Below are 12065 nucleotides of genomic sequence, written 5' to 3'. Positions count from 1 at the left end.
GAACATTTTTATAATCTAAAGAACCCCTTTCCATTAAAGAACCTTTGGTGCAACGGAAATGTTCCATGGATGATAAATGAACCATAGATCCATGGGACCAAAGATACCCATAAATAACTTTATACACATAAAATAGGTTACACATTAAAACAATAAAGGTGAATTTTGAAGCTGCTTTTAAAACGAAGTGCTAACAAATTGTCACATACTTTAAAAACGCAGCTGCTTCATACCTAAGGTTTTAAGATAGGCTATGAATTATGAACAAAACATAGGCTATCTTATTTAAGTTATGTTTTTAAATATAAACCATCATCCTAAGAAATGGGAAAGAAAACAGGATCATCTCGATGGGGAAGCCATTGCTCTAAAATCCTAATTCGGTTCTTGGTTTTAAGAGTATAAACTGAACGACTCTATAAAACATGAGGGGCTTCATTCTTTTTTACTACTTATAAACGTTATAACAATAATTGAACAAAACACCAATTCGTTCTATAAAAATCACAAAACTGTGTTGGTGTTGTTGGAGAAACATACTCGTTTTAATATGAAAGAGTTTGTGTCTCAATCGAGGAATATTTGGATAGAACCATTTAATAATATCTCATGTCAGTAATGCATTCCTGACTTCTAAACATCAGGCGCCATCTTAGAATTAGTGAAGGCATAGAGTGAAGACTATTACGATAAGAAAACGATTATGCAGGCAGAAGCTATTAGTTATGGCGCGAGACTAGCATACATTGACTAAAAAAAGTAAACGTGTTGCTTTCGATGATCGAGACGTGAGTTCGTGTCGTTAACTCGGCAGTGATCGTGTTGGATCATTAGCCTAAAGTATTTAGCCAGCTAAGCTGGTGGCTGTGCACACTGTTTAGTGCAGATAAACACTGCTGTTGTAAAACAACCAAATCAGTGCAGCAGATAGAACCACAAATGCTGAAAAATGTGAAGAAAAAAATCGTAAGGTTAATATTTACTGTAAATGGCAATTATCTTCGATAAAACGGCATTATAACATGTATGCTTATTATTGGAAGTGATACTCCAGGCACCTTTTCATATCATTATATGCGTGTAATGTAACAATGACTCTTCGCTAGCATAGACATGAACTATTTTATTCGCTTTTTTTATTAAATAATGAATAATCAAGATCAACCCGCCTTTCTCACAAATATCGCAACCAATCAGTGTGCAGGGAAACGCTCGTGGAAGTGACGTTTTTAAATGTTTCGCCTACCACCGCGAGCATAGAGGCAAAAACGTCTGCAGAACAGGGATCATTGTTTTTCCATCATGGCAAAGCCCGCGAAGAATTAAAGGAAATAACGCATTGTAAATTTGCATAATATCTTGCGTATATGCAAAACCGTGCACGAGGTAAGAATCTCTCTACTTCTTTCTGAAAGCAGCGCGTCGGTGTTTGTAAAGAAGTTGTTAAAAGTTGTTCAGTCAGGTAAATGCTAGCACGGGGTCTCGCATGAGTGCAGTTAGCACAGCGTGCTAACGCTAGCCTCGCGCGCGCTCTACGGGAGGATCGCGTGCGTCTGTTGGGGCGTTAAAGGGACTCGTGTTTATGATGACAGGATGTCGATACTGAATCAACAAATCGCTTTAGCAGCTGATCTATGTCACTTTCTGCCAAAGTATGACAAAAAGTAAACAAATATTTAAGTTTTTTTTATAACTTTGAGTAGGGCAGCCACAACACAAGCACTGACAACTAAAATAAGTAATATTTACGGGCACGTTTCCACTGCTTTCCACTATATCATTAGTACATTTGCTGTTTTGCAGAAATAACTTATTATTGCTATAAAATAATACGTTGTTATATAATAAATATATGTATATAAAAATATAGAATTTATGATTAAAAGCTGCACAAAAAGATTCATATTATCATGTTAACTAATAATAATAACAACAACAATTATTATTATTATTGTCACTTTATAGCTGTCAAACAGATTGTTGTTATATGTTTATCCACAAACATTACTAGTCTTATTGACAGGAGTGATGACTGACTGTATAAGAATCAATTTTTGTTTACAGAAACATGGCAGAATCAGACCTTTACATGCAGTGTGATGAAGATGATCTAGAGCCATGCCAGAGTTTTACAGAAAACAGGAACCAGATATATAATAAAGGTAATTTTTTTAAATATATATATAAGTAGAAACTACTCTTTATTTTTTATTGTTTAAATGTATGTGGTCTAGAAGGCTTTGAAGTGTTTTATGAATATCATGTAATCATATATTCGGAAAAGTGTGTAATTACAAATGAAAGTGTTATGCCTTTTGTTCATTTATTCATTTACTTAATTACTGTAGCCCCGAGTGGCAATAGTGCACTGATACCAATACAGTCTGATGGCACCTCTGAAGCAACCTCCGCTACTACGGACCTCGCAAATCAAGCCGTGCCTTTGGCATCTGGTAAGAAGAAAACAAACATGCTTCTAAAAAATATTACAAAGCCTGGAAGAACTTCCTTTCCATATACTGCCACCTAGTGGTCACTAGTTTGCGCTTAGAAACACTGAAAAAGAAAATCTGTGTAGCTTCAGCGTGGAAATAAATTGTTTTTACCTCTAGCTCCTGCTGTTGCATTACTGTCTAATGCTGCCCAACCAGCTGGAGCTGCCGGTGGCCAAACCTTCTTCATCAGCGCACAGGTTTTAGTTTTCTCTTTTACTGTCAATAGGCCATTTAACCTACTGTTTACATATTGAAACTAGACATGTTGTATTTAAATGATGGTCATCTGTTTTAGCCAAATCCAGGGCAGCCTTTGGCAGGTTCTATGAGTTTGGGAACATCACTTGGTTACCTTTTGAATGGACAACCTATTAGTTTTCTGACTTCTGGTAAGTCTTACCTCAAACCAGTGATTTTATTTCACAGTTACTTTCAGACACATTTTGCGGGATGCATTGCTCTCTTTAAAGATGGCAATGAAATTAACATTTAAATGTTATATATCATATGGCGAACAATTCATTGACATTTAATTCTTTTGACCTCAGTGTTTAATTAAAAATATTACACGCACTTCTCTGGTGACGTATGCCTGACTTAAACCACACTCCTCTCTTACATTCATCTGCAAAAGCCACATTTCAACATTCAACAACCAGTGTGAATGCTCTTGCATCAGACTAAATAGTGTTCAAGAGTCTACAGTATTCCAATAATCTGTTGCCAGGCATTTAGTTTTCTTTTTGTATTCCTCTGCTGCTCATAAACAGTACTTATTTTGCTGAAATAGTTTTGTCTGTCCTTATCAGCTCAGACACAACAGTTAATTGCTCCTCGGATGGTTACCCCAGCAAGTTCAGTACAGCAAACCACCCCTGGAAAAATCTCTGCATTGCAGATCCCAGTCACTTTGACCATCAGCAACCCCTCAAATCTACAAAGCGTCACTTCAGCAGCCCCCGGAGTGACCACTCTTAACATGACACCCTCCAACGTCCTACCAGCCGCAAATCCAGGTGACAATTTATGCAGTTGATACTTCATATTTTATAACCAAAACATTTTAGATGATTTACCTCATGTTTATTTTGTTATTTTATTAGGAGCAACAATAAAAGTAATAAAGTTTACCAAGTTTACTGGAGCACCTGCAGCTGCTGGTCCAGTAGCGAGTTCATTAGTGCAGCCAAACAAAGCCGTCACCATCCAAAACAATATAGCAAACAGAGCTCCAGCCCCGCTCCTGTCTGGTGGGCTTTTTCAGGTTAACAAACCTGCTCCAGCCACAGCAACTAACGGTCAGGACCTTTTTCTGATAAAACAGATTGTTTAGATCTCATTTTTAGTTGCAATTCTTAGTGTTGTTATTGCTTGCTTGTTATTGAGAACCAATTGGTTCTCGCATGTCAATCAAGCATGTTTGTGCTTCCACTTACCATATTTAATGAGCCCTATGCATGTGCATTGATCATGTGAATAAAAGAGATTCATTATATAAATAGATTGTGTCTTTTCCGAAGACTTGGATTTGTTTTACAATCTCTTAATGAACTTTTTAAAGTGTAACATTTCAGTGGACATTCTATTGAGGTACAGGTTTGCAGGTCTAAAAATACCTTAATTTGCATTTTGATGATGACCAGAAGTCATATAGATTTATAGAGATAATGGTGACAGAATTTTTATTTTTATGCGAACTATCCTATGAAGAGAAGGAATTGAGAGGAGTATCTTTGTTTTACAGCATTGAAGAGAGGCTTCAATTCATCAAAATTCTGTGTTCGCTGTAAGACCTTTTACCAAAAGATTCCGTCCCTCCGTGGATACTACTGTGTAAGTTTTTATCCATATCCTTTTGAGATTAAATGCATATGAACAATGCTTTAAAGCTGGGGTTTTAAAAATTTTTGGTTTAGAAACTCTACTGTGAGAATTATTTAAACCTTTCACCAAATTCTTCACTCATGTTCATTTCTCTTGTTCCCCATTTTCCAGCAATGCAATCAAGAACTTATCAAGAGTGTCTGGGACTTGACAGCCCAAGCTAGAAAAAGGATTAAGCGCCCGAGTGACAAAACACACTCAAACCCCTCCCCATCCAAGACTCCAGTTTCCTTCTCCACATCCTCAGAAAAGACTTTCAGACACGTCACCACTTCTGAGATACCTGAAGGAACGCCTAGTCCTCGCTCTGGGGATTTTGATGAGCAGGGCAGAATGATCATGTTAGTTGAAGACTTCTTCTATGGGCAGCACCCTGGCCAGCCTGCACTAGTAAGACCCAATGCAGAGCCTATCATGATGAAATGCCAACTTTGTGACAAGAAGGTGAAAGGCAACATCAAGTAAGTTGGTTTTCAGTTTGTTTTTTGAGGGGAGTTGTTGAGATCAAAAGATCTTTCATCCTTTAACCCTCATTTTAAAGGCTGATGAACCACACAAAACATCACATGGAGTTGGAGCGACAAACAGGGGAAGTAGACTATCATGCTATGTGCCAGCACTGCTACAGAAACTTCTCGACACCTTTTCTTCTGCAGTGCCATGTTGAGACAGTCCATAACAAAGCAGATTCCTCAAGTAAGTCTATACCCCTGGAATTAAATATTTATGGTTTTTTATATATATTTTTATTAGTGGTTGACCGATATATTGCCAAGTCCGATATATCGGCCGATATTTGCCATTTTGCATATATCAGCATTGGCTGATAAGTTTTCCTGCTTGGCCGATGTATTTGACTTTTATTTTGATGACGTACCAGACTTTTATTTTGACGGTGCTGAGAAAGGCAGCACCTTAGAACACAGTGCTCACATTCTCCTTCTTGTTCACCTTCCTTGTTAGCAGTTCTGTCTAATATGGTTAGAAGTCTGTCTAATAATCAGATAGAGCATTTAAACAAAGGAATTAATGTGTACAACAGCTATTATAATGATTGCTTTTTTATTATTAGTAATAGGCAAATATTTTAATACTTTCTCGTTTGTCGTCAGCTTTAAGAAAATATGCATTTATATAATTTAAACAAATCTTTGAATGACTAATGAACATTTAAAATCACAAACCTTGCAAACTTAGTTGAATCCAGCTGTTAGAGCTTGTGAAGTGAGCATTTTTTATCTAGCATAATCGCGTGTTCTCTGCGTGACGGTCAGTCCATGTGAATTGAATGCTTTAAACTTTAAACTCATGATTTCAAATTATGCTACGCTTTAGGGGTGTTGAAATTAATCGTTGCATCAATGCATCGCAATGCGGATGTAGACGATTTTGCATCGATGCAGTAATAGACCTTAATCGATTATAGCCTATGACATCATTTGCATATACACGTTTCAGCATATACACGAGTTTAAAATGGCAGAAGGAGGCAAAACACATACGCGAATATAAAAAAATGCACATACAAATTTTACATCTGAGAGCTGGGCACATTTTGGTTTTTATAAACTAATTGGTAGGCACAACGGACAGGACACACGCAGTGTGTAAAACCTGTCAAGCTGAAATAAAAATGTTGGGAATACGACTAACTTAAGAAATCATGTTAGACGTTTTCATCCTGAGATGCTGACGGCAGCTGGCCCAAAGGCCGACCCTGTATTTTCTGTATCTGTATTTATTAGTTCTAAATGCTCTGTTGTTTGTTGTGTGCAGACTTAAATTTAGTTGAATGTTTGCTACATTCAGGAAGTGCCCAGTGCTGTTATCTTATATTTTTTGATTTTATGTTGTATATTAGAGCTGTACAGAAAGTTTTAGATTTGAAGACTGTACTATTTATTATGGGTTATAAATTAAGTAAATTTTTATACATTTGTTAACATTTAAATACTTTTTGAAGTAGTACACTGCACTTTAAATGCATTCAGTACTTGACAGTTTCATGTGCCTTTAGTATTTATTTACTAGTGTTCACTTAATACTAGTGTTCATTTACTAGTGTATTTACTCTGTTCAAACTTAAGTTTTATTTGAAGCAGATAAAATAAAAGATAAAAAATAAAAAGGGAGTTCAAATATCTGACTGCTTGTAGACTATTTACTGATGAAAATGTAGCCATGTGCAGGATTATTGAAAACCGAGGTTACAAAGAATGCATCGTGAAATCGAATTGAATCCAATCATTGACATGATAATCGTAATCGAATTGAATCGTGAAACCAGTGCCAATTCACATCCCATGCTTTATGCATTTGCCCACTGCCATATTCATGTTTTTTTTTCTCTGTGTTCTGTATGTAAAATGAGTGTTACCCTGGCTTTATTTGAAAAATATGATTCCCAATGCACACAAACTGGTTACAGTGTTTACATACTTTTTTTTACTATATTTATTTATTTGTGAAAAATACTTTATCATCTTAAGTATAAATATGTTTATTTTACACATTTATTTTTTAGTCCATTGTCAAATGATTTCAAATTTTTTAAATATTAATTTAAAAATGATATCGGCCCCCTTGCTTTCCAAGATATCTGCATCAGCTGTCAAAAAAACAATATTGGTCGACCACTAATTTTTCATTCTGTTATACAGAAGTGTGCAAGATCTGTGAGTGGTCCTTTGAGAATGAACCTATCTTTCTGAACCACATGAAACATGCGCACAAGCCTGGCGAGATGCCCTACATGTGTCAGGTGACTGATTTTGTGTATTCATTATGTCTTTCCTCTCAGCAACAATAGTTTTTTCTTGAAAATGTTTGTGTAAATCAATTACTCTTGTGTACCTCAGGTGTGTGAGTTCCGCTCCTCTTTCTACGAAGATGTCATAAGCCACTTTGCAGAGCAGCACAAGAACACCTGCATCTTATTGTGTCCCTTTTGCTTAAAAGTATTTAAGTCTTGCGGCGGCTTCCAAATGCACTTCACTAGACATCAGGTAAAGAAAGTGCTTAGCACTACAACAGGCTTTATTATAGATAACAAGTGTTGAGATATTAAATCATTATTAATATGGAAAGACTTTTCAGATCCTAAACTAATGCTTTACTATGATTAGACTTAGGAATATCAATTATTGATTGTCTGCTGATTTATTGATTATTTATTGATATAAGAGATACTTTTTCTTTTAAATGTTAATATTGACTGATGTGTCAGAAAGCTCCTGTTAAGGTATGTGTTTGTGCATCCAGAAAAAAATAGCGAGGCACTGTGACAGGTGCAGACTTCAGTTCATCCGTGAGAAGGACGAGTGGCATCACAAACAAAAGTTTCACAGGACCTTTGTCAAGCCCAAGCAATTGGAGGGTCTTGTGCCTGGCACTAGGGTAAGTTTATGTTTTTAACTCCCAATCACAGATGCCATGTCACTTGATGTTTGTACTGCTACTGATTTACTGCTTTTTAACTGTTTGTTTGATAGCATTACCATTTTCCATGTCTGTTTCAGGTAACCATCCGAGCTTATGCTGCCAGCACTGACAACAGAGATAATTTAGTAGCACCGCCACTGAAGACTCTCTCAAACACCACATCAACACTTGTAGCATCTCAAAATGTCACCAGTGAAGTCAGTCCCATGAAGAAAAAACCAGTGAAAAGCATGGTGGAGCTAATGGTTAAGTTTCAGAGTCAGTGGTGAGTATTTTCTTGCTCGATCTATCTATTGATTGATCTATTTACTTTTGTTTGAAAACAAAATACAGATCAGACTTTCATAAAGATATTTATAGATATTAGCCTTCTGACAAATGGCCATCATCTTGTTCTTCCAGCAAGCCAACAGAAAAACACTTCTGCATGGAATGCAACTATGACATTCCATATTTTTCCAACCATTTCCCCACCTATGTGAGCTGTTCCCTCTGCCGATACAACACCTGCTGTTCCAGAGCGTATGCCAATCACATGATCAGTGAACATGTCCCTCGCAAAAGCACAAAAAAATATATTACCCTATACAAACCCTGCCCAAAGTAAGCTTTTTCCTTTTTTTTGTAATGTTACTTTTAATGTAACATTCCATTTTTTTTGTAATGTTACTTTTAATGTCAATAATGATAATTAAAATGTTTGCAGGAAGGGGCGGTTAAGCTGTACCACATGTAGATACAAAACTCAGGTTGGGGATTTGATGGCCAAACATCTTGCTGATTATCCTAAACATCAAGCAAGCCATTGCACCATACGGGGTACGTTGGTTATTTCTGTCTGAACTTTTTTTTTTTTTTTGCAAAGAAAGCTTTTAATAATGATCCTGTCACAATTAAGTTATTAATGATATTCTTTCTGTTTCAGAAGGATTTTCACTTGGCTATAAAAGGTACGTTGGCTCCATTTGTTTTAAGTTTTAAAAGGATGGTTCACAACATTTTTTTATCCGTCATCATTTACCATCCCTCATGTTATTTCAAACCTGTATGACTTTCTTTTATGGAACATAAGGGGCTTTCACACCATAGGAACCTTTTCATAATTCCTAGAACTATTGGCGGAAGTACCTGCTTTTTGGCATGTTCGCACAGCAGGAACTACGAACTTATTTAGTTCTAATAACACCATTTGGGGGAACTAATTTAGATCCTACTTCAGAGTAGGGTCTACAACAGGGAGGAGCTATCATAAGAACATTCAGGAACGCAAGTGATTGGTTAGGCGCATAGAAAACACTACCCAGCTTTTTTAAAAAGCTGTTTAAAAATATTTTGGATAATAGCGACAGTGGCATTTAGCTACCTGTTGTCTGCAGTGTTGTTTTCTTTTCTCAGCCTCAATTATATGTAACCATGCAAGTTGTCATAAGTGATTTAGTCAGATTTTTTTGTGAGTTTACATTCCATCTGTATTATCACAAAACCCACGAAACACAACAAAAACAGCTCAGATCACGGCACCCTCCATTCACTGTTTGTTGGCATTTGTAAATGGTTTGAATAAGTCACTGTCACTGGGTTCGGTCTAAGGGAGAAATTGGTTCTCTAGGAACCACAATTCTGGCTAGTTCCTAGAATTCAGTTTCTAGAACTAAGCAGTGTGAACGCCTTTAAACAAAAAGATTTTCTGAAATGCTTCTCCGTTATTTATTTATTTTTTGTCCATGTAATGAAAGTCAGTTGCTAGACATTTAACTTTCAGTTTAGCAGAAGAGGTAACTTATGAATTACTGTCATTTTATAGATTTGTCTTCATCCCAACGGACCTTCTTCGAGGAGGTCAAAGACTCAACGACGGGGTCTTTTTGCCTTTGCAAGTGAAGCAAGTGGGCAGTAGCTCATTTCCACTGTCCTCCAACTCCCTTCCTCGACCCAGCTACACAATAACGCTCCCTGCTAGCCCCGCTTGCACACAATCACTTCCCATTCTGGTTCAGCCAATTGAACTAAGTGCTGTCCCAGACAAAATATGTAAAGCCAGTCCAGATGCTTTGAAGCCAACTTTGAATGGAGGGCTTTCTGAAGTTGATACAGAACATACAGCAGAAAACTCGTTTACCATGGCACAGCTGAAAGTCGTACTGTATGCACTCTGCTGCGGGGTCCCCCAGGCCTCCAATCACTTTGACACTCCACCGGAAGAAGTCCAGTCATTGCTTATGAAACGGCAGCTTCAGCTTGATCCCTCGAGAAGCCGAGAAGGTTTTACATCAGATGTGGCTGATAGCTTAGTCGAATGGGTGCTATGCCAACGTGAGCAACAACTGCCTATCGATGAATCTAACCTGTTTGGGTTCATGAGAAGTCATGGTGTGCAAGATATTTCTTACGACTCAATGGTTGATTTCTTTCTACGCCATGATCTGGGCTTGCAAGCGTTTGCCACATCCAGCAAGTTGCTACCGTGTAAATCCCAAGAGCTCGTGAGCACCTTCAGTAGCTTTTTAAAAAATCAAGTGAACTCAGAATCATTTAGGTTGTCTTGTATTGGTGCCATGGAGGAGCTTTCCATCTTTGTAGATATGGAGCAACTGGATGAAGCCTCTGCAGATTCATCATCCATGTTGTCTGCATTTAAGCTGATGGGCACCACAGATCCACTCATAGATGTTGTATTCACAGCCCTGGCTGATGGGACCACACTATCCACCATGGTTTTCCTTAGAGGTGAACCTCTCAAGGAGGACACAAGTTCATTGCCGGACTTCTTAATCCTGGAGGCTAGGCCAGAAGGGTTCACAGATGAAGAAAGACTTCAGCTTTGGTTGGACAAAGTGTGGTGTCGGCACATCAACCCTAGTTCTGGAGGCAAAGGATTGCTGATAATGGACACACACAAAGGCCACATGTCCAATGAATTCTTGGTGATGCTCAACAGTGTTAACACTCTTCCAGGTCTGATCCCACGCAGTTGCTCTCGCCGTCTACAGCCCCTTGAAGCCTGTATGGGGCCAGTGTTGCGCGAGTTTATGCAGGCTCGCTGGAGCGAGCATGTGACAAAAGCGCCACAAGAACTGGTTGGAGCCAAACCAGCTGACCTTGCACTTCTGCTGTCTCGATGGCTTATTGAGGTATTGGATGTCCTTATAGCAGAGCCCAAACTACTTTTTCGCTCTTTTGATCGGGTTTTGAGCACTAACCCAGAGGCGACATCTGAGGAATCCTCTGAGCTGGTGCGAAGTCTTACTGAAGCTCTGCTTGTCAGTAGATTGCAAGGAGACAAAGTTGAGGAGCAGAAAGCTGAGACTTCTAGTATTGTTTCTGCAGAATCTTGGTCCTCTCCACAATCAGGCATGCTTGCGTTAAGAAAGCTCTTTGAGAAGGACAGCGATGTGGAGTCTTTCCATGGTTTTGAGGATTCAGAAATTCTAGATCATTAAGTCAAATGGAATAGTATTGTTGGCTCTACAGGTCAAGGAAATTTTTGGAAACTGCAGGTGTTTAGTGTGCCTTTTCCACCAAGATTTCGTGTTTCGAGAATAAAATGAACTGCTCAACTGAAGTGTCTATGAAAATGAGTTCTGTAAATGCAGGTTATTTTTAGCACGTGTAAATATTGTTGCATTAATGGGTGCTAAAGATCCCTAGTGTGAAGTTCCTGTGTGGCTATGGCTTCTATTGTTCATTGAAATACAAAAGTGCAACGTGTTACACACTGGTTGAACTTATCACCTTTTCATCAGGTTTGATCTCTGTTATCTTAATGTGCATAAATGTAAATAGAAATGATTTGAAATCATTACCTACTGTATTTAGGGTTATACTGTAACATACTTGATCACATAATGAATAAACACTTTTAGGGATGTAATGTATGCAAACATTGTGTTTTTCCTTTAAGAACATTCATGTGTTGTCTTTTAATGTGGTAGAATGTGACATTTTTATTCACCGTAAGATTTTTACCTCACCAGAGATGTGGGGAATTTTGTTTTATTTTTTTTATGCTGGCTTAGTTGAACCAGTATTTCGGGGCATTTTTACTCCGCGTTTTCATTGGCCCCACTACAAAATTTAATTTCAGCCATGTATTTCTATGTTTGCCAAACATATGTAGATATTTCATTAAATTACAGATTTCCTTTACGAATCATTGTTCTATTTTTTTTTCAGGGGCGGGGGTGGGGCACATGAACAAATAATGAGTTGGAAAACTGTCAATAATGTAACTCCCCCTTATACACA

General features: G+C 37.8%; 1 protein-coding gene across 3 annotated transcripts; it reads left to right on the top strand.

The window, feature by feature from the left end:
- The first annotated feature begins 646 nt into the window (after positions 1-646).
- On the top strand, positions 647-11970 carry pogza (pogo transposable element derived with ZNF domain a). Of its 3 annotated transcripts, none has more exons than XM_059556364.1 (18): positions 647-788; positions 2065-2162; positions 2349-2453; positions 2613-2692; positions 2791-2884; positions 3305-3511; positions 3599-3793; positions 4240-4328; positions 4491-4840; positions 4921-5075; positions 7040-7140; positions 7238-7384; positions 7641-7775; positions 7898-8085; positions 8223-8423; positions 8527-8639; positions 8749-8770; positions 9625-11970. In XM_059556364.1, exons 1-18 carry the CDS (start codon positions 778-780, stop codon positions 11258-11260), a joined length of 3927 nt encoding a protein of 1308 aa, XP_059412347.1. In that variant the 5' UTR covers positions 647-777; the 3' UTR covers positions 11261-11970. The 3 variants fall into 3 exon arrangements, with proteins under 3 accessions (XP_059412347.1, XP_059412346.1, XP_059412348.1); XM_059556363.1 differs by having other exon boundaries at positions 8746-8770; XM_059556365.1 differs by lacking the exon at positions 647-788 and adding an exon at positions 820-1386 and having other exon boundaries at positions 8746-8770.
- Positions 11971-12065: the final 95 nt, after the last annotated feature.

This window comes from Carassius carassius, chromosome 8 (genome assembly GCF_963082965.1).
Source record: "Carassius carassius chromosome 8, fCarCar2.1, whole genome shotgun sequence".
NCBI classification, from domain to species: Eukaryota; Metazoa; Chordata; class Actinopteri; order Cypriniformes; family Cyprinidae; genus Carassius; species Carassius carassius.
The sequence above is the reverse complement of the archived record's forward strand: the minus strand, read 5'-3'. Positions and strand labels throughout refer to the sequence as shown.

Excerpts from the sequence above, each read along its gene's own strand:
- pogza (XM_059556363.1), top strand. Across the intron at positions 2,885-3,304 it reads TATTAGTTTTCTGACTTCTG|CTCAGACACAACAGTTAATT; the intron begins GTAAGTCTTACC and ends TGTCCTTATCAG. Across the intron at positions 8,086-8,222 it reads GTTAAGTTTCAGAGTCAGTG|CAAGCCAACAGAAAAACACT; the intron begins GTGAGTATTTTC and ends TTGTTCTTCCAG.